The sequence below is a fragment of the Anarhichas minor genome, unplaced genomic scaffold, assembly GCF_050575085.1.
Source record: "Anarhichas minor isolate MPS153535 unplaced genomic scaffold, ASM5057508v1 ptg000011l, whole genome shotgun sequence".
In the NCBI taxonomy this organism is placed as follows: Eukaryota; Metazoa; Chordata; class Actinopteri; order Perciformes; family Anarhichadidae; genus Anarhichas; species Anarhichas minor.
This window is the reverse complement of record NW_027466457.1, coordinates 3,866,106-3,886,207: the sequence shown is the minus strand read 5'-3', so window position 1 is coordinate 3,886,207 and position 20,102 is coordinate 3,866,106. Positions and strand designations below refer to the sequence as shown.

Sequence of the window (20,102 nt, the reverse complement as noted above, 5' to 3'; positions counted from 1 at the left end):
TTGCTTATGTAAAAGATGTGAATTGTTCCATCACTGGCCAATACGCTATAAATACCTACAGTATTTGGCTTCAGACAGAAGAACTTCATTAAACCCTCATTGGGAAAAAAAAACTTAGTTTCGGGCAAATTCAAGAAATGTACGTTTCACTTTTCATAAAGACCTTAAACTTTCTATGCGAAGATATAGATAGAGGATGTGACAGAAAGCCTAGAAACAACTGCACTTGTCTAAACATTGACGATTTAGGGAACCTGATGGTGTGTTGTCATCATTTAGAACTGATTCAACTTGGCACAATAGTTTCATCAACAGATTTGCTTTACGTTAATGTGATTGAAATGGGCTTGATCGAGAGGAATAAAGCCATCCAACGTAATGACATTACTTCCCTCTGTGATGGTTCACTGTATCCTCAGCCACAGCGCATGCCCCTGGCAGCAGAAAGGGGAGGGGCTAGGAGGTGGGCCGACCAACTGTAGGCAAGTGTGTGTGTGTGTGTGTGTGTGCGCGTCTCAACGTTGCACGAAATGTGTCTCCTCTCAGCAAAGACAGAGTAACGGGAGACGTGCTGATCAACGGTTTTTCTTTCTATTGAAAGTTTAGTTTTTTTGTCGCCTTGACACTGTGTCGATGTTATCCTCTGTATATTAAAACATTCCGCTTGTAAAACGCAATATTTATTAAGAGCTGCCGACTTCGTTTCTACCAAAGAGTGTCCGCTTCCCCTCCCCTCGATGAAGCGCTGCGATGCCCTCTGATTTTATATCCCTCCTTAGCTCGGATCTCGACCTCAATTCCCCCAAATCTCTATACTCAAAAGGTAAGATTTTTACTTAAATACACGTTATCACTAGGACACCGACCCGGTTGTCCTAGTTAGTTCACCGCGAAGTATTACGAATGTCTTGATCGCTCCCGTTAAGCTGCTAGCTAGCAGTAGTTAGCTTCTTTTCTGCTGTTAGCCGACCAAGCTAGCACTTAGTTAGCTGCATTTGGGCTGAGCACTGGCGTGTACCTGGTTGGCTAGTTGTCGGTGTCACATTGCGTGGAGGACCGTGATACGTTAGGCTGCTCGTCTACATATAACGGTGATACGAGAGATCCTATCGATACGATACGATGTGTCATTAACTAGCGGTCTCGTCTGATGGCGAGCATTAGTACTATCCGCTAGCCACAGTTACGTGAGGTCGCTTTCCAGTCACCACATTGTTCATTGGTTTAATGTACCAAAAGTCATAGTGGGCTTCTGCGGAGGTGTGTGTGTGTGTGCATGCGTGTATCGCGAGAATATGTAGTGCATGCATGTGGTTTATGCGTATCCTCCTTGTTTTAGCGTCGTTGTGTGACAGTCCCTTGTGGTTTAACATCATGTGTGGAACTGAGCCAGAGTTGTCTCTCTCATACTCTCTGGTTTCACGGACGGAATGAAAGCTCCGGACATGCCAGTGTCCCTGGCAGGATAGAGGGTGCTGCCACTGGTGCCACACATTTCATCTATAATACGTTCTGGACACATGTCAGCCAACTCTTGTTTTATTATTAGGAGGGTGTTGCGACATCAATTAGGAGCTAGGCCGTTAACTCTGAGTTGTCAGCTGGGCCGGTGGATTTGTACTGGCTTTCAGCAGCACATTGTCTGCAGGTTAGTTTCCCCCTCTGTTACCAAGCGTATCAACTTCATGTGTAAGGACACTGTCTGTGAATCTGCCACTCAACACTGGCATCCATCATGCTATTGCTTATTCATGAGCCAGCCTTGTATGCTGTGTTGTTGTTTTTTACTGCTCTTAAAGTGGTAACCTGAGACTCTCAGATTTATACATTATGATAGGACACTGACGGACAACAGGGTTTCCTGTTATTTGACCACATGTCTTAGATGTTGTCCACATTTTGATGGTTAACAAATATCATTTATACCGAATACAATCTTTACCTTCCAGCTGTCGGACCTGCTGTTCTCACATCTGTCTAGCTGCTTATGTATAGGGCGCTCATGAGCTAGCAGAAAGCACTGCTATGTGACCCTGACATGCTCAGTTGAGCCTACCATATGGTCACACTGTCTCACATGATGACTGTGTATTTATATCTCAGCAGTTGGGTGTGTGTGTGTGTGTGTGTGTGTGCGTGCTTGTGTAGTGGTTAAGGTAGCAGACGTGCTGAGAGAGAGAGAGAGAGTGTGTCCTTGCTCTCTTTAGATTAAAAATAATATAGTAATTATTCACATGTCAGGTCTTTTATTTTACCCTCTCATTTGCCAACTCTGGGAACCACATCCAGGATTTGTGTAGTCTTGCATCTATATGACGGACACAAATTACATTGATTTAGTGTTTACTATGTGTCAGTGAAAATGACATAGGGGCTCTCAAACAATATACATTTAAAAAAGAATCGCAGTCCACTTCATTAGTTACACAAATGCCACCCATAACATATTTTATAAAACATGCGTATGTATATGATGTAATGTTTAAAACAAGCTATTATAAACAGTTAAACATGAAATCTGACTGAATTTATGTTCTGTTCTGTTGTTATTTAATTGTGCCTGAACTGAATGTATTCATTTCAGTGTGTTCATCCATTAGGCTCCGTTTGCTGTCAGTCACCTGAGACCTATGAGAAGAAATGAAAGTGCCCCCTGGAAATAATCCTTTCAAAAGCAACACTGCCTCATAACTTTTATCGACACATCCATGTCTATTTGTTTATCGTAAGCCAGCACAGTGGTTCCGTCGGGCTAGGTTGACTACCACAAAGCTTGTGTTTTTAGAAAGATCAACATACATGTGATGTGACATGCATTTACTGTAGCTTTTATGCAAATGTAAACGAGATGTTCATAGTAGTAATTGGGTTATGTCTTAAGCTGGAACCACTGATCTGGTTTATCGGCTCTACATAAGCAGGCGCATGGAGAACCGAATGGAGTATCTCTAGCCATTCATTGTCAGTATAACTCAGTGTCAAGGTAAACAGAGATGGTGTAAATATAGAAAAATGGCATTATTTGTGTGCAGGGAGTAGCTTGTCTGCACTCTGGCTTGAGCGTGTCGTTATGAGTTCAAGAGTGGAATTAAAGGAGCCATTTTTGGGCACTGAGACACATTCTTGGACTGCATATTTTTTTCATTTGCAACAAAAACAGAGCCATCATGTATTGTCTATTCATCTGTCATCCCCCCCTCCCCCCTCTTAGCCCCAAAACAGCTGCAAAGAATAAAAATGGACTGGTGACCTTGCCATTTGGCAAAACCTTTAAGGCATGTGTAATGTGAGCGGTGCATAACTTTGAGATGATGTAGTTTAATTGTTCTAAGTGTTTGTTTAAATCACTCCGCCCCCTGGCAGGCGACTGTGTTGCAGCCTACTTTTTTGGGCATACTCGGTCGAGCCTTTAGAGCGCTGCACATAAACTGTACAGATGTCATCTGACTGCTATAAAAGCAAATGGAGACCAACACTAATGTCCCTGAACAGATCAGTGTCACGTATTTAATTGGGAACAGTGAGAAGTTAAACTTTATATTTATATTCAACTGAGATTCACGAGTAAGGCGAGCGTTATATTTTCTCTTGATAATTAACAATGCAAGAATGTGTGGCTGCCCAGGGTAAGCACCTCGTTCTGTCCACAAAGTAAGAGAAGGTAGATGAAGGGACTTTGATGGTGTTAAATGTTTTCATGTAGATGGATAGAGCTTTTCATTAAAGCACTTTTTGAGTCAAAATGTAATCTGACACATTGTCTACAAACACTGTTTTGCCTACTGATCCCTCCCCGACCAGTCGGGCACATGAGTGAGTTGAAAACACTGAATGAAATCCAGACTGCTCATTTACATTTGGGGTAAATCATGTATGCAGAAAGAAGGAAGGTGTAGCAAATGATTAGTGACTAACATGTATGCCCCATTTAGACCAGCACGGTGACATATAGTTTAACCCAGTGTAGTCTCCTTTTGACCTGTCCAGTGCCCGTCATCCAAACTAGATGCCAAACGCAGTGAACAGGCATTTCTGTTCTCTTTATTATATAATATAATTCAGTTTTTTAATAACTCACTGCTGCAGATGTGGTGCGAGTCTGTGAATGGTGACGACATGCATTTCTCAGCGAGTGCTCTTCGTTGCATATGAACGGGCTCCAGGCAGGTTGAACGTGCACTCAGTGCTCGACCCACAGCATGCACACATCTCCTGTGTGAAACGGTCAAGACTGAGGTCATGTCGGGTTGCCAGTCAATCTGTAATGCATTCATGCACAAAGACTCTCTCTCTCTCTTCTCAACATGAACAAAGCACAACAGACACAGATGGAGGATTCTCGTGAGAATCGGTTCACTTTGCTATGTGTGTAAATACACTGTCATGGTTTAGAGGGACAGTTCACTCTAACAACGTGGTTAATGACAATAGTCTATAGGTGTCATTGTGAAGTGTCTTCACAGCAACGTCTGTGAGTTAGGCTATCACAGCTCTTTCTATATTTGGAAAGAAACATTGTTGAGTTTTTTTTTATTTTTTATGTAATTTGTTGGCACTTGGAGCACCAAAAAAAGCTAACGCCGTTCAGCTCTATATAAAACCCATTAGCTATGGATGACGAATGGAGCTGGCCTCCATCTCAGTGCTTTACGTTTGGCCCGTCTGTGTGAACTACAGCACTGTGTGGCTCTTTGTTGTAAGCTGTGGGGATTTTGTGTTGTCACTCCCTCAACGGCATCGTCACGGAAGTGCCAGATCATGTGTCTTGTCAGTGCTAAGTCATAGCTGAGTATCAGATGACTACTACACATGCTCGGTGCCGCCGATGCACAGCTGAAATATCCATGTCAGGGTGTTGATGGGTCCCTGTTTCTAAGCAACCAAACTACCCAATCGTGTGTTTATCTGCCATCGAGTGCAGCTCATTCCAGTGTAGCTGCAGTGGTTTGGTAAAACACTACGAGGAGTCGTATTACCATCAAATATCAAGGAATGTCTCTGTGGGTCGTGCTACACTTAGCTCATGGGAGGCTAATTTAGTTCATCATAAGATAGCCTGTGTTGTGTTGGTGTTGACAGCTGAGTGTTTTTTTTTGTGTATGTAGGAAAAAGTGATGGTGAGACGCGGGTTTGCTTTCCATCCCATTTAAGGATTGCTTACTCTGTTGGGTCCTTCTGAATTGAGTTCAGCACAGTCTGAACATTTTTGGAGCCCGTGTCTGGCTGTCATTCGTGGTACTGCATCTTGAGGCAATTCTGCACCGGGTTCAGTTTTTGGCCAATCATAAGTACATAATTATGTACGCTTGCTGATAGCAGAAGCAGATACCTCTCTGTCCTTAGATGGGGAATCAGGCTTAGAACAGAACTTCTGAAGTCAGAGAAAAGTTCTCCTCGGGAAGAGTGGATCATCTTTTCTAGCTGTTTAGTCCTGTCATAAAGAATAACCTTATTTTTGTTTTTCAAAACCTAATCTGTCTTCTCCCGCTCATCCTTTATGACAGAGTCGGTATATGACCTCCTCCCCAAAGAGCTCCAGCTCCAGCCGTCGTCCACCCAGACGGACCCGCCCACCATGAGCCAGAAGAGTGGGGGAGAGGCGGGACCTCTCCCCTCTGCAGCTTTGGCTTCAGGTAAGCTACCCGCTCAGTTCATGAGAACCATGATCCGAGATCAGTTTCCCCTTGCCAAACTATTCCCGGAGATAGCAGCGGTGAAGAAACTCATATGGGCTTGTATCAGTGTCTGGGGGCAACTTCACCCTTTCACCAGTTCCTGAGACAACATTTGTGACTGTTGGAGATTATAAAAAGCTAATACAGTGTGTATATATATATATATATATATATATATATATATATATATATATATATATATATATATATATATATATATATATATATATATATATATATATATATATATATATATATATATATATATATATATATATATATATATATATATATATACTTCCATGAGGTTACGGTGGTACCCATTGGGGGGTGGGGGGCAGAGAGTTGAAGGGGATTTTTACAGCTGGACTTGAACTGTATATGAATATATTTTTGAGCTTCTCAAGCTGTATTAAAGGAACCACCAATTAGTGGAAATCTGTTGTCATTGTTTTGGTTCGTGCAGTCTGTTGGCTTGTTCAACACGTCTGCATTAGGGGACCAGCGTCATGGGAAGAGGCATCGCTTACCTTGAGTCTGTATGTTGGGGCTTTGATATTCACTCAAAACTGCAACTGCAATACGTGCCTGCAGCTCTTTACCAGTTCACTTTATAAATGTACAAATAGCTGAATGTAGTTTTAGTCCAGCTCCTAAACTCTGTTATCTTACTAACCTGTACCTCGCTAGTGGCAGTGACTGTAACGTAAGAACCGTAATGGCTTCTATGTAATACAAGTCGCACACCGTCTTCTCCTGGAAAACGTAGCTCAGAGTAACGGTGACTGTGCATTAACGGCATGCCAACACAGCTTGTTCTTTCTCATTTCACTCATTGTTTTCAGCAGCACTGTGTTTCCAATGTGATGCTTGTGCTAAATGCTTTCATTTCATTCTGCTTTTTAGGCCGTTCAAAAAAAACAACTTGTATTCAGGTGCATGCAGTACAACCAATACTGCTGATCCAAATATGTTCCTTTGGCTTAGGCAGTCATCCCAGACATCCCTCATGTTATGACATTATATCTATATATTATAATTATATCTATCCCTCTGATGGTCCCAGTGTAGTTTTTTAATACGCTTTTGTTATTAAATATGTCAACGAGTGGCAAAAGGAGAACCAGCCTGTGCACATTCTCTCTCTATGCACATTGTCATTCACACATACTCGTTTACACACTCATACATCCGTAGGTCATCGGATCATTTATTGAGGTCTCAAACTTTTGGAGCTCAATGATTCATCTACTCCCGTGTTACAGATCAGTCGGTACTGTCGGGAGTTACGAAGGTTCTGTCTCTTTTATGAAACCGTGAAGTTGCCCCTAGCAAGCATTGAACCGTCCTTAAATATCCTTCAGCGAACCAAAGGAACACGGTCTGATCTTGGATCATGGTTCAGGGCAGACAACATCAGCTAAACTCTGAAGAATTCTAGTCTTGAGTTTCGTCTGGAGAGCAAATGAACCGGTCAGCAGTGTTGGAGAGAGCGCTTTCTGTTAATGCTACCTTTTAACTATCCTGTCTGACCCAGCTGGCCCTAAGCAGTGCTGATCAAAAGCATGACTACTGTAATGTCCGTCATTATTTACCACACATGCTTCAAGATGTCTATAAATGATCAACTTCAGAAGTTACTCCTTCTTCAGTATATACACTCATCCGATTTACTGATTGACAGAAGTTGAATCTTGAATGATCAGCTCTCTTGTTGCTCATTGGCTGTCTCGTTTTTATTGCAGGAAGTTCCCTCTGAGGCAGGGAGTGTCTGCATATAAAATGGTCTGCAGTTCACTGCTCCATAGGTCAGAGGCTTGTTTATTCTGTCTCCATGGCTACGCTCAGTCCCAACCAAATCTTCCAATTGGCATGCGCAAACTACTGTTTACTACTGAATGCACATTGCACAAACTGTACTATAACCCTGGCAAATTTAATTTGGTGCCACATTACCAGCTTGCAAATTTGGCTGTACAAAGAAAGTTTGAAGCAGATTTTGTTGTGTTTCTTTCTGGCAATGTGTATGTAACGATTTGTAGCTTGCTTTTGTTTTTGTAAACAAAGCATGTCAGTTTTGTCACCTTGATTTTAATTGAGAAAAAGTTTCGTAGGAATCAAAACATTGTGGGACCTATAGTACCCTTCTCAACTTTAACTTCAGAACATTTGATCAATTCTTGACGGCTCTCGCATGCACAGTGAGAGCGTATATATATATATATAACCCACAACAGTCTGTTGAAATTAGAGTTGGGAAGAGGGGAAATCAATACAAATCATGCACAAATTCAGCTGCTTGAATGGGACTGCTAGCCTGCACTGTGCTGAGCGTCTGTACTAACTTATTTATCTGTATATGCTACTACAGATGCCACCTCTTCCACCTCCAGCCCCTCTGCCTCTTCGTCCTTGGCCATGGGAGTCTCATCCACTGGCTCCTCTACCTCGTCCTCAGACCATCTCAAGGGTCCCCAGCATCTCCACTCCACCGGAGGGGATGGAGCTGGAGCTTCGGAGATTCAAGTTATGGAGGGTGCTGTATCTGCCCCCAGCAGAGGCAACGGTGGAGCAAACACTGCAACAGGAGACATAGGGTCAGGAGTGTTGTCGGGGCTAGGAGCCCAGCAGCCTCAGAACACCCCATCAAAACGGAGGCCCGTGTTGAGCATATCCCCGCCACCCGAGGACCTATTTGACGACAGCCAGATGTCTAGCCAGGACGAGCCTGCCGTATCTGGTCCAACGGGTCCAGACTCCGAGCACAGCAGCAGCATGTGGGCTGATGACTCCGTCTCCAACTTCAGCTTGATCAGCTCCGTCTCCTACAACGACAACACGGAGGTGCCGCGCAAGTCTCGGAAACGCACCCCCCGCCAACGGCCCGGGCCCAAGCCTGCTCCTCCGGAGGACAGCATGGATGTGTTTGATGCTGACAGCGCCAAGGCCCCTCACTTTGTCCTATCCCAGCTGGGCACAGACAAGAACAGTCCCATAGCCAGGTGGGGCGATCCTTATCCAACGCAGCATCTCAATCCATCTGTAGGAATACAGTAAATGTCGTTTAAGTTCTAGAAGTCATATTAATGTTGTCACGTATTCTTATCTTTTTTGCCCCGCAGCTCTCTTGAGTCAGGACCTGCAGTGAAGGGTGGGTCACTGTCTACTCAGTACCCCCAGAGGAGTGATGGGAAAGAGCTAAAGATTCTGGTGCAGCCAGAGACCCAGCACAGAGCTCGCTACTTGACAGAGGGCAGCAGAGGTTCTGTCAAAGACCGCACACAGCAGGGATTCCCCACTGTCAAGGTTTGACACAGAAGGCCACCTGCTGCTTCTTGAACACGGGGGGGGGGGGGGGGGGAATATTACCACCGAAGTGTCTGAATACGGGCAAAAATACACGGGGTGTGGAGTACTGTGCTCCACAAGAGAACGCTCATGCCAGTGGAGACACATCAGAAGCATTCACCCACTAAACACCCATCTGCACATGTTAGCCACTTCAAAAGCTGTATTTTACAGGATAGCCTGCGGTTTTCTGTGTGGTTCAAAGTTTTTTGACAAATCAAAAAGACGGACCCAATGTTCATAGGGCAAAGAATTGAAAGAACTTTACCTTCTACTGATAAGTCTGCACAGGGAAGTGAAGCAAGAGCACTTCTGTTAAACAGCTCCCAGCTGCTTCTGTGTGTGAAGTACGAATATTCATCTTTTGTGATTTAATAGAACATTTCTTCCACTGTTGTGTGTATTTCCCTTGTTTACTTTTGTGAGATCCAAGGAGAAAGAAGATCTGACTCTCTTGGGTTTGAAACCGCTTCATTCTTTAATGGCCGTTTGCTTTCTATTATTAGTGAGGGTCAATTCAAGTTATTAACACAATTCCTTTTTTTTTTTTCTGTCCCCAGTTGGAAGGTGTGAGTGAGCCAGTTGTGCTGCAGGTGTTTGTTGCAAATGATGCAGGCAGAGTGAAGCCTCACGGTTTCTACCAGGCGTGCAGAGTGACGGGACGCAACACCACTGCCTGCAAGGAGGTGGACATAGAGGGCACCACTGTCATTGAGATTCCTCTGGAGCCCAGCAGTGACTTGACACTCGCGTAAGGGCTTATTTTTTTGAGGATAATCGCTGCCGGTTTATACTTACACCGTGTGGATGTTTAAGACGTTCTCAGTGTGTCATGTTTTCCTCATCCGTGGCTGTTTCTACAGGGTGGACCGTGTAGGAATTTTGAAGCTGCGTAATGCAGATGTGGAGGCCCGTATTGGTGTGGCAGGGTCCAAGAAGAAGAGCACACGGGCCAGGCTGGCCTTCAGAGTCAACATCTCCCAACCTGATGGATCAGTACTTACTCTACAGGTCGCCTCATCGCCCATCCTCTGCAGTGAGTAGCTGTAAACATCCGTCTTAAGCTACAAACACAGCCACTGCCAGGCTTCATGAGGCTAACGGCTGAGGGAGGCTGCGTTTCCACTGATCTGTTGTCACGCATCGCATTAAGGAGGATGGCCGTAGAGCATTGGTCTTATCGGACTGTAGAACCTCCTTTCTTTCTGTTTCAGTCTTCCACATGCCTTCTGGTAAAACACTAGCCCAGATGTCATGCGAGTGTTGATTCATTGACTGTTGTGTCCTTCTCCAGCCCAGCCAGCAGGAGTTCCAGAGATCCTGAAGAAGAGTCTTCACGGCGGCTCAGTGAGAGGAGGAGAGGAAGTTTTTATCATCGGAAAGAACTTCCTCAAAGGAACCAAAGTTATTTTTCAGGAGAATATTGCAGGTGCTGTAGCCCGCTTGGTGTCGTCAGTGTTGACTTTGTGTCAGTGGGATTTGTGTGGATATGGTTTTTCTGCATGTAAACCTCTGATGACAGAAGAAGAAAAATAATTTGTTTTATTTGCAGATGATAATTCCTGGCAGGCTGAGGCAAAGATTGACATGGACCTTTTCCATCAGGTAAATGCAGCTGAATAACTATAAGCTGCAGTCTCAAACCTGCCTGCTTTCACTCACCATGCTCTCCATGGGACTTTACTGAATTTGGACTTTTGGACCTCTGTTTTCCAGAACCATTTGATAGTGACAGTGCCGCCGTTCCACAACCAGTCAGTCTCTTCTCCTGTTTCTGTGGGAATCTTCGTAATGACCAATGCTGGTAGATCACATGATCCCCAGCCCTTCACCTATACTCCAGACTCAGGTACAGCCTCCAGCGGAAGTGTGTGCTACTCCTATTTTTAAGATACTGTTACCATATTATTATGTGAGGGAACATGCTACTTGCATTGGTTGTATAAATCAGTTCCAGTTCCAGCAGATGCGTTTGCACGAAAGGTGTCGGTATTGCTGAAATGCCAGAAATCTTCATTGACTTTTCAGAGAAGCTTAAATCACAAGACATCATTGTACGGGCTTGGTCTCCTCACAGACTTACAGCTCTCCTGTGTTTACTCTCTCACACACAGCTGACGACTCAAATGTCCGGACAGTAAAAACAGAGGGGCCCTGCCTGGTCAAGACGTGTATATTTGATGGCCAGATCAAATCTTTATCATCTGAGCAAACTGACAGCTCTGCTCCGCCTTCCAAACGGCAAGAGGACACACCGATGGAAGTGTCTAGTAATCCACCGTGCACGGATGACTTTAAGGTAAGATACCATTCATTCTCAAAAGAAGTGGAATTAAAACGTCTTCTTCAGAAATGCAGTTTGTAACATCTTTGCTTCCTCCCTTAGCCATCCCCTGACCCTCTTGTCACGGTGCAGCAGACACTGGAGCTCGGCTCTGGTCCTCATCCCGGTGGAGAGTCCTTTCAGAGCCCAATGCCCCTCCAACCTGAAGACGTGGAGCTTGCCCAGGCGCCCCCTGTCTTCCCCAGCCTAGAGTCTCTCAGCACCATACAAAAGCAGGACATTGCCCCCACGGCCTCCTTTCCAGTGCCGGGCGATACTACAATCCCCCCCGTGACAGCAGAAGTCCCCCAGCAGTTCCTCCGAGACCCTCAGGACAGCATAGCTCCTGAGAGTTCCAATAATAGCGGAGGGGTGGTAGTAGTGGCCATGCCCCAGATAGCGACTCCCTCTCAGCCCCAACAGTCACAGGTTCCCCTGTTCCCCCAGGAAGAGGTGGCCCAGCTGGAGAGGGCAGTGAGGGAGCTCCAGGCTGGAGGCAACACCACGCTCCAGCAGGTGTTTGAGGCGGCTGTAGCCCAGCAGCAGCTCAACTCTGTGCTGTACAGCCCCACCCCCTCTGCAGACTCCCTTCAACAGCATGTCCAGGAGAACATGAACAGCCTTAGATTGGGAACCACAGATAATTCACTATCAACACAGCGACAGCTACAGATACAACAACAACATCAGATACAGCAACAGCAGATACAACAGCATCAACAGCAACAACAACAGATACAACAGCATCAACAACAGCAACAGCATCAACAACAGCAACAGCAGATACAACAGCAGATGCAACAGCAACAGCAGATGCAACAGCAACAACAGATGCAACAACAGCAGCAGATACAACAACAACAACAACAACAGCAGATACAACAACAGTTTCAACAGCATCAACAACTGCAGCAACAACATCAAATCCTTGGTAACCTTCAGCAGCAACACATACAGCAACAACAGCAGCAGCAAGTTCTTGGCAACATGCAGATCCAACAGCAACTTATATTACAGCCACAAGACCAGCAGCAGCAGCAAATCATAGAGAATATTCAACAGCAACAGTTGCAACAAAGTCAGACACAACAAGTCCTTGGCAACATCCAACTTCCGGATCAGCAACAACAAAATCAAATACTTAACAATTTACAACAACATCAGCTACAACAGCAGCAGCAAAATCAAGCATTGAGCAACTTGCACCAACTACAAGAGCAGCAGGTGTTGGAGAATTTACAGCAGCACCTTCAGGCTGAGTTGCTTCAACCCCAGATCCACTCGTCCCCCCAAGTACAGCAGCCAGTGTCCCTCCTTCAGCAGGCTGGAGAGCTGCTCACCATTCAGACCAGCTTCCCAACACAGCCTCCATCCCACACATCTCCCCCACAGCAGCTGTTTCAGTCGCCCAGGCCCCTGGCTGAGACCCAGGGCTCCCAACAGCAGGTCCAGGCTGCCCTGCTCCAGAATACGCTGACTGTTCTGACTAGTGGCAGTCTGAACTCCGAGCAGCAGCCTCCAGGGTCAACCCTGTACCTGTCCCCAAACCCTCAGCCCCAACAGCAGCAACAGCAGCTGGCATTCATCTCCTCAATGGAGACTTCTAACGGTCAGCCCCAGTCTGTTGCAATGTTTCAGAACCAACCCCAAACTCAGCTTTCCCAAATGCAGCAGCAGAGCACCCCTATGGAGCAGCAGCAGTCTCCGCAGCAGAACCAACAGCAGCCACCGCAGCTTCCAATGGGCCAGCAGAGCTCCTTGTTCCAAAGTATCCCAAACCACTCCCAGGTTAACCCTGTCCCCCAGAGCCAGCTTTCCCAACCCCAACAGACGGGCCTCCTCCTGTGCACCACCGATCTTAACCCCCAGGCTATTCCCCCAACTATTCTCTTCAGCACCCAGACCCAAGGCCCTTCACCTATGGGGAGCATTGGCGTTGGAATCCAACAGCCAGACCCGGCAGAGCCCATGTCCTTCCAAGACCAGAGCTCGTCAGGCAGCAGCTCCACATCCACCGAGAACCAACAGCAGAGCCTGTTCCAGGAACAGCAGCCGATGCAAGTGGGCCCAAGTTCCATCAGCGTCCAGAGCTCTCAACCTGTGGAGCTGTTCTTGCCACAGACCTCTCTGTCCAGCCTGCAGAGCACTATTAGCTCACAGGAGCTGAACAACCAGGCTCCAGCCCCTGGCACAACCATCTTTGTGGTACAGGGGGGTGTGGGTGTGGTACCCAACCCTGGCCAGCAGCCCCCGGAGCAGCTTTTCCAGACAACTGTGGGTGGGAATGTGGCCCCACAAGGGCAGGCCAATCTGTTTGTGTTTGGCATCCAGAATGGTAAGATGATTTTGGTCTTCTCCACCTTCTGAAGTACAGAGAATAAGAGTTTTTTTTCGGCAATGCCAATGCCTTTACCTGCTGTTTGATAATAGTGAATATTTTCATTTTCTCTTCCTCCCAGACTCCCCCCAGCTGCTCAGTTCCTCTGGACCCGCCCTGCCAGTTCAGGGCCAGCCCCAGAACTCCAGCCACATGCAACCTCTGTTGGACCAGCCCATGGCCCAAGCTGCCTCTACAATGCCAGCCACCATGCACAGCAGCTTACAGAACACCCTTCAGGCACAGATGCACTCCAGCTTAGAGAACGTCTTGCAGACCAGCCTGCAGAATGCAATGCAGGCAAACACACAGACGGCTCTGCAGTCCAGTTTACAGGCAACCATAGAAACAAGCCTGCCAACTCCAATGCAGACCAATCGACAGACGCAGATGCAGAACAGCTTACAGAATCAATTGCAGGCATCGATATCTGCGTCGTCCAACATGGATAAAATTTAGGACCTACTGGAGAGTCTACAGAAGCGATGATTAATGATTGGACCATGTGGGCACAAAGGAGAGTGAGTGATACGTAGCCGAGAGTTTAACGTCCGTACGTCGACAAACAGAACGGTGGCGTGCGGTGTTTTGTGTCAACGCCACAAACCTTAGAAACTTTTAAATATGTAAGATTTAAATGCCCCTTTTACCCCAAAAACCCAAATTATGAGCTCATGTAACTCCCTGTTTTTATGGAATATTTATAATTAATTATAGCCTTCATACACCCATTGTCCTTGAATTGAAGAATCCGCCTTTGTTATTACCCCTCTTGCGGGATCAGAGAGGCCTGTAATAACTGCTTTATCCATCAGTCTCAGAAATGCAGTGTTTTATTGTGAGTGTTTTAATAATGTGAACCGAAGAGATGATGATGATGATGATGATTTAAAAAAAAACAACAACAACAACCTGCCAGGTTTGGTGTAAAAACTGGAAAGGGACAAAGAATGTCAGCGACAAAGAAATGGGAGTAGTAATGTGATGGAGCTGAGTGTGTAAGAGCAGGCAGAGTAGATGAAACAGCCAGGAGTGAATATCAGGTTGCACGTAAGTGTCGGATAAAGGCGGAATCTTATTGAGTGTGTGAACTCCACGCCTTCACGTCACTCTGAGAGGCGGTCTTGTGTGATGTGTTTCTGTTTTGTTCATAATTACCCGGCATAGAAGCGGGGATTGAATAATGTCCCCACTCACTTTGAACTTTTGACGCGGATATGCATTCGTCAACAATTTTGACTGAAATCTACTCTAAGAGTAATTAACTATTAAATGAAGTACATTTGTAGAATGTTTTGCCTCAATCATGTACGAGTGTGAAGCTGTGCAGACTCTACCGGGAGCGTTCAAATAATGATCAACTCCAAAAAAAAAAAAGAAGAAGGCATCGCACACCAAAATGAGTATTGGGTTTCCCCCAATGTGCAGAAAGAGGGACTATTAAACACTCACAGATGAGATTCCCCCTCGTGTGCATAATGTGACTTGCCTGTTGATTTGGCCCCTCCCAGTGGTTTCATAGGTTTAAGGCCTCATTACTGGGCTTGTAGAAGCTTTTAAGAAGCGCTCAACGATATAATGTGTGTATCTTTTTTGTTTTGAAGAAGTTGGTAACCCTCTACCACTTTAATGTGGATAGAAAGAAGCTTTTTCCACTAGTGAAAATGGAGTGTTGTGTGGTTTTTATAAACATTTTATCTCAAGCACTTTATAACCTCTAGCTAATCCTTATATCTGTCCACAGCTCCCTTCTGACTCCAGCTGAGTTTGTACTTGGAAAACGTCCAGTTAAAAACCCGAAATAACACACAGCAGTTACCTTTTGTAAAAGGTAACTACATCTTTGCCGAGCATTTTAACATGTTGTCATGTCTGAATACTTCTTGAGGTTTAGGACAGCTTTGTATAGAATGTCTACTCACTGTTGAATTCCTCTTTGTATTCAGTCTCAGTGGTCCAGTCAAGTCTGTCTAAACAAACAGCCATTCCCACAAAAGCATTGTCATTTGTCAGTGTTGGAGTGGTAAGTAGGCCTTTGTGTTTCTCACACTGACAAAACACCCAAAATATTCATTGATTCATTTAGTCTGTGCATTGAAATGAAGGAATTGTCATCGTGTTTCTATTTGTACTATTTACTGTTACTGTCACTTGAGACTGTTTTACCTTGTGTTGTGTTAGATATTTTAGTTTTCGTCTCAGTGTTGGTACCGCGTGCTGGCCGGCGCCATGTGAAGTTGGCTTCCAGTAACCGTCCCTTGTGTTGTGAACAGGGGCTGCCTGGTAAATGAAGTCTCTGTTACATAGAGGCTGACATTTTGGTTCTATCTACGGTGCTATGTGCAGGAGGCCAAATTTTTTTTTTTTTTTTCCCTAGGAAGGTGAAGTCATGACCTGCCCTACTCTGTCTCTGATTGGCTTGCACTTGTTGGTTGGGTTTAGGCATGAGGAGGGAGATTGGTTCGTCTAAGAACATCAGGGGTGGGGGTGGGGGGGTCATGCCTTCGCCATCCTAAAATTCAAAAAAAAAAAAAGAAAAAGATGTGCAGGAGTAATGGGCACTTCTGATGTATTTCTGGTGCGTAACAGTTTGTACTTCTATCAATAGCGCTGACCTAAAGCGTTAGTTTTGGAGCAGTTGAGTCCAGAGAGCGGGCTGTTGTGGGGTCAGACTGGAGTGCACCCCGGCACACCAGAGCTCCTGTTGTAAATCGCCGTCATCTTGTCTCATACTTGTCCTCGCAAATGCCCTCATAATGTTTACTCGTCTGTACTTACTCGTTTAAGTTATGCAGCTCTTGCGTGGATAGTAAGTCTGCATGTTGTTTTTAAGTACACGTTTTATTAGAAGATATGTAAAGGTACTTCGTTTCATGGATCAGTTGACCTCTCATTAACATTTCCACCGATTTGATACATTACTTTGTTTCATGTAAAATAACACTGCTGTACGTTCCATATCTACAACAGGAGCCAATTTGGCATTATCAAAAAACAAAAAGCCAATTTCTGAGAATTCAAATGTTAGAATAGTGTTGCTCACACATGCATTTGTTTGCATTTTCATATTCATACCGTTTTGTCCCGCAGCTATTAGTGATCCATTTTAAAAGTAACTTATCTTTTTTAGAATTTTGTATCCATGTATCAAGAATAGAGTATTTTTGTAAAACTAAACATTTTAGTTTATGCTCATAGCAAAGAATATCATTGCTGGTCTGTGGTCCTGAAATGAAGCGCAGGTTTATTGTGATTATTATAAGTGTGTGACTGAAATCAAGCAGATATGTTGGAACTTAACTCTAAACTGGTTAAACATTGACTTTACCCAACCTGTATCCCATAATACAATGGACTAGGTTTGTCTTTTTTTTTTTTTTTTTAAATGTCATGCATCTCAAACGGCACTTTGACTCATTTATTGACTGTAGATCAGGTTCGAGCGCAGTAGTGATGTTTCCAAGCATTCCATTCCTCTTGGGGAGTTTAAGAGCACATGACAGTAATGCCTCTTAAAGCCATACCACCACAGAAAGCCAACCTGTGACTTCAGTTTCATGAATGTAAATGTTACCTCATGGTGTGGACATAGAGCTTGCTCTACATCCAACATCGGACCAATTACAGTTTTTTTTTTAGAGAACATATATTTTGAGGCAGAGAGGGTGGGGCGGATTGGCACCAACTGTCATTTGTATCACTGTGCATTTGTCAGATTGTTTTTGGATTGTGGTGCAATTTCATGTTTTTTTTTTTTTTTTCACATCCAGTTGTTTCATTTTGAGCAGTTCCAGGATGCTCAGTCTGACTCTTCAAATAGCCACTTCCACCTGACAAAACATGTGAAACATTAATTTAAATGGTGGTGAAGATAGCACACAAATCGTTACAAAATATCAGTTTTGTCCTTTTAAGTCATGTAGATGAATATCCGTGTATATTTAAATGTGAAATATACTGCAGGGGTATCTTGAACTTCAATTGTGATGCTTTCAACAGAACTGTGTGTGCCTTGATAACTTAACTGTTACTCCGTTGTGTTTACCGGTGTCCCCTTTTTCGTGTCATTTGCCATTCGGCTCCTTGTCCTTTTTATTCACGAGGACTGTTGAACATCAGAACACCTTTCAGTGAATTATTATTTCTAAACACAAGCATAACCCGTACAGATATATAGATACTTTAATTTAACATTTTCTCTTTGGAAATCCATTCCAGGATATCAGAGTAAGTACTCTCAAGATAATACTGTGCAGCTTCACAAGTGAATTGTCAACTTGTCCGTTACTTTCTGTTGAAAAACGTTTTTCATGCCTCCTGAGATTTGTGTGTGTGTGTGAGGTAAAAGGGACGAGACCGCGGAGATTTTTTTTTTTTTTTTTTTGGGAGAGCTTTCTTGTGTTGATGTGCTTGTCAACATTACTATTGTTGCTGTGAAACGCTTGATCAAAAAGGAGCAACCATGATAAATTAACTGTTAATTGCCAATAGTGTAAGCTGTAATCTCGTGTGTAATCAGTTTTGCTCACTTTTTCCTAGTTCGCTTTTTCTATTTCACATTCTCCAACAGTTCCGTTGTATCCGTTCTGTGTAGCTTGAGCTTCGGTATCTGGCCTTAAGACCCCGCGGTCGGGACGAAGGTCAACCCCAGTGTGTTACCATACATCTGAACTATTATTAACATGTACTTTGCCTTGGTCTGGACATTTGTATACTCTTCTGTTTATATCTGTAATCCTGCTGCTACATTAAATGAATTAATAAAAATGTAAACGTCTTGACTCGCTCCTTTAATCGTCCCGCTTTCTTTTAGATGCACGAGTTATAAAAAGCTCCGACAGGTTTTTATATTAATCTTTTTCAGCAAATAATGCATTCAAGTAAAGTTACATATTGCACTCTTATCCTCACAATTAATGCTGTAAATGTTGACAAAATGCATTAGAGACATCAGGAAACCGGCTGGTCATAGTTTACTAGTTTTTCTATGTAGAATCCGTTGGAAGAAGGATAACGGATCCTCGGGGTCAAAACCAACATCAAACTCAGGCGTCCTCCTGAGAGCAAGGGCAGCGACCAGGATGGCAAAGATGGCAGTGAGGCCCCAGATGTGATACTGGCTTCCTGAGTCGGGGTCCACAAAATAAAAGGAGTGCAGCAACCCCATCTTCCCAGCAGCACCGTGGGTGGCGTAGTGGTCCTTGTCGCTGGTGAAGAAGTCCAGAGGGACTGTGAACACGGCGCTGACCTCAGCCGGATTTGGACTGGGACGAAATGACTCATCGATGAAGCCAACCACCGGGGTCACCAGCAGACCACTCTGTTAGGAGATGAAGGTGGGAGGGGGTAAAGAGGTGGACCCAAAGCAGCTGATGCCATGAAAGGGAAGAACCATGTACTGTCCTACCTTATTGATGATGGGGACCAGCCTGCAGACCACCTGAACATCAGCAGGCGGTAGACCTATCTCCTCCTCGGCCTCTCTCAGAGCGGTGTCCACGTCGTCTCTGTCTCCGGGGTCTCTCTTCCCTCCAGGGAAACACACCTCTCCAGCGCTGGTCCGCAGCTGCGCAGACACACACACACACGTCAGTCAAGAGTAGAGTTACATTCAAGAGACGGCTCAGCCCACCCATGGATGACATCCACTCCTCACCTCCATTGACCGCAGGGTCATCAGGGTGCACAGCTCTCCGTTCTTCACCATCAGCGGGATGAGCACCGAGGCTTTGGGCAGCACCGGAAGAGACGCGAGCTTGTTTCCGATGTCAAACTGCTTTAGAATGGCTATCGTCTTCTCTTTAATGTGCATGGTAGAAACGGAAAGGTGAAGGACAGCAACAATAAAATACTTAAACTTAATATACACTTGGAGTCCAAACTGGAAGCAAACTTATGTCGTCACTTACAGCACGAAACCGTAGCACACGTTAACGCTACACAACTAGGACAACACATAGTGTGTCAAAGGCTATTCCAATGAGTTCCTGTAGTATTAACGTTAAGCTAACACGTTTACCATTTTTACGACGGCTAGGACAACCTTTAACGACAGAGACGGCTCAGAAATATCTTAACAGCATCTTTGCCCACTATTTAGGAAACCTCCACGAGGCGGTTAAAGTGACGCATCAACCTCGAGTGGTTCGGTTTAGGATCGTAAGACAGGACGGGCAGCGTGGCTTGCAAGAGTTTATTGTTTACAATCTAGACTCCGGACCATAATGGACACGACCACAACAAACCCATAAAGATGACGTCATTGTATGCGACGACTTGTCTTGATAGCCACAATTAGCCGGTTAGCCGCCAGGACACCGTAGATGTGCAATTACACTTTCGCTTCTCATAAATAAGAATGAACGTGTCATGAAATGAG

At 44.8% G+C, this 20,102-nt stretch overlaps 2 protein-coding genes across 5 annotated transcripts; one reads left to right on the top strand and one right to left on the bottom strand.

Moving 5' to 3' along the window:
• Positions 1–481: 481 nt before the first annotated feature.
• Positions 482–18,500, top strand: LOC142947395 (nuclear factor of activated T-cells 5-like). 2 transcript variants are annotated; one of them, XR_012953366.1, is made up of 14 exons: positions 482–823; positions 5,505–5,633; positions 8,047–8,677; positions 8,798–8,981; positions 9,584–9,774; positions 9,887–10,059; positions 10,318–10,452; positions 10,576–10,628; positions 10,740–10,872; positions 11,138–11,322; positions 11,410–13,681; positions 13,806–14,244; positions 15,468–15,554; positions 15,670–18,500. XR_012953366.1 is itself a non-coding variant. In XM_076088952.1 (12 exons), exons 1-12 carry the CDS (start codon positions 751–753, stop codon positions 14,180–14,182), a joined length of 4,536 nt encoding a protein of 1,511 aa, XP_075945067.1. In that variant the 5' UTR covers positions 482–750; the 3' UTR covers positions 14,183–18,500. The 2 variants fall into 2 exon arrangements, 1 of the variants encoding a protein (XP_075945067.1); XM_076088952.1 differs by having other exon boundaries at positions 13,806–18,500.
• nudt7 (nudix (nucleoside diphosphate linked moiety X)-type motif 7) lies at positions 17,427–19,998 on the bottom strand. Of its 3 annotated transcripts, none has more exons than XM_076088960.1 (4): positions 19,633–19,998; positions 19,380–19,522; positions 19,131–19,289; positions 17,427–19,043 (listed from the first exon to the last, which is right to left on the bottom strand). In XM_076088960.1, the coding sequence occupies exons 2-4, from the start codon at positions 19,428–19,430 to the stop codon at positions 18,690–18,692; spliced, it is 564 nt and encodes a 187-aa protein (XP_075945075.1). In that variant the 5' UTR covers positions 19,431–19,522; positions 19,633–19,998; the 3' UTR covers positions 17,427–18,689. The 3 variants fall into 3 exon arrangements, with proteins under 3 accessions (XP_075945075.1, XP_075945076.1, XP_075945073.1); XM_076088961.1 differs by having other exon boundaries at positions 19,743–19,998; XM_076088958.1 differs by having other exon boundaries at positions 19,380–19,998.
• Between the last annotated feature and the right edge of the window lie 104 nt (positions 19,999–20,102).

Bases quoted from the DNA above. Each gene is read 5' to 3' on its own strand.
- LOC142947395 (XM_076088952.1), top strand. From the start codon at position 751: ATGCCCTCTGATTTTATATCCCTCCTTAGCTCGGATCTCGACCTCAAT. The intron at 824-5,504 runs GTAAGATTTTTA...CCTTTATGACAG, and splicing joins CAAATCTCTATACTCAAAAG to AGTCGGTATATGACCTCCTC. The intron at 13,682-13,805 runs GTAAGATGATTT...TCTTCCTCCCAG, and splicing joins TGTGTTTGGCATCCAGAATG to ACTCCCCCCAGCTGCTCAGT.
- nudt7 (XM_076088958.1), bottom strand. From the start codon at position 19,535: ATGCACATTAAAGAGAAGACGATAGCCATTCTAAAGCAGTTTGACATC. The intron at 19,290-19,379 runs GTGAGGAGTGGA...GTGTCTGCGCAG, and splicing joins TGACCCTGCGGTCAATGGAG to CTGCGGACCAGCGCTGGAGA. The intron at 19,044-19,130 runs GTAGGACAGTAC...ATCTCCTAACAG, and splicing joins TGGTCCCCATCATCAATAAG to AGTGGTCTGCTGGTGACCCC.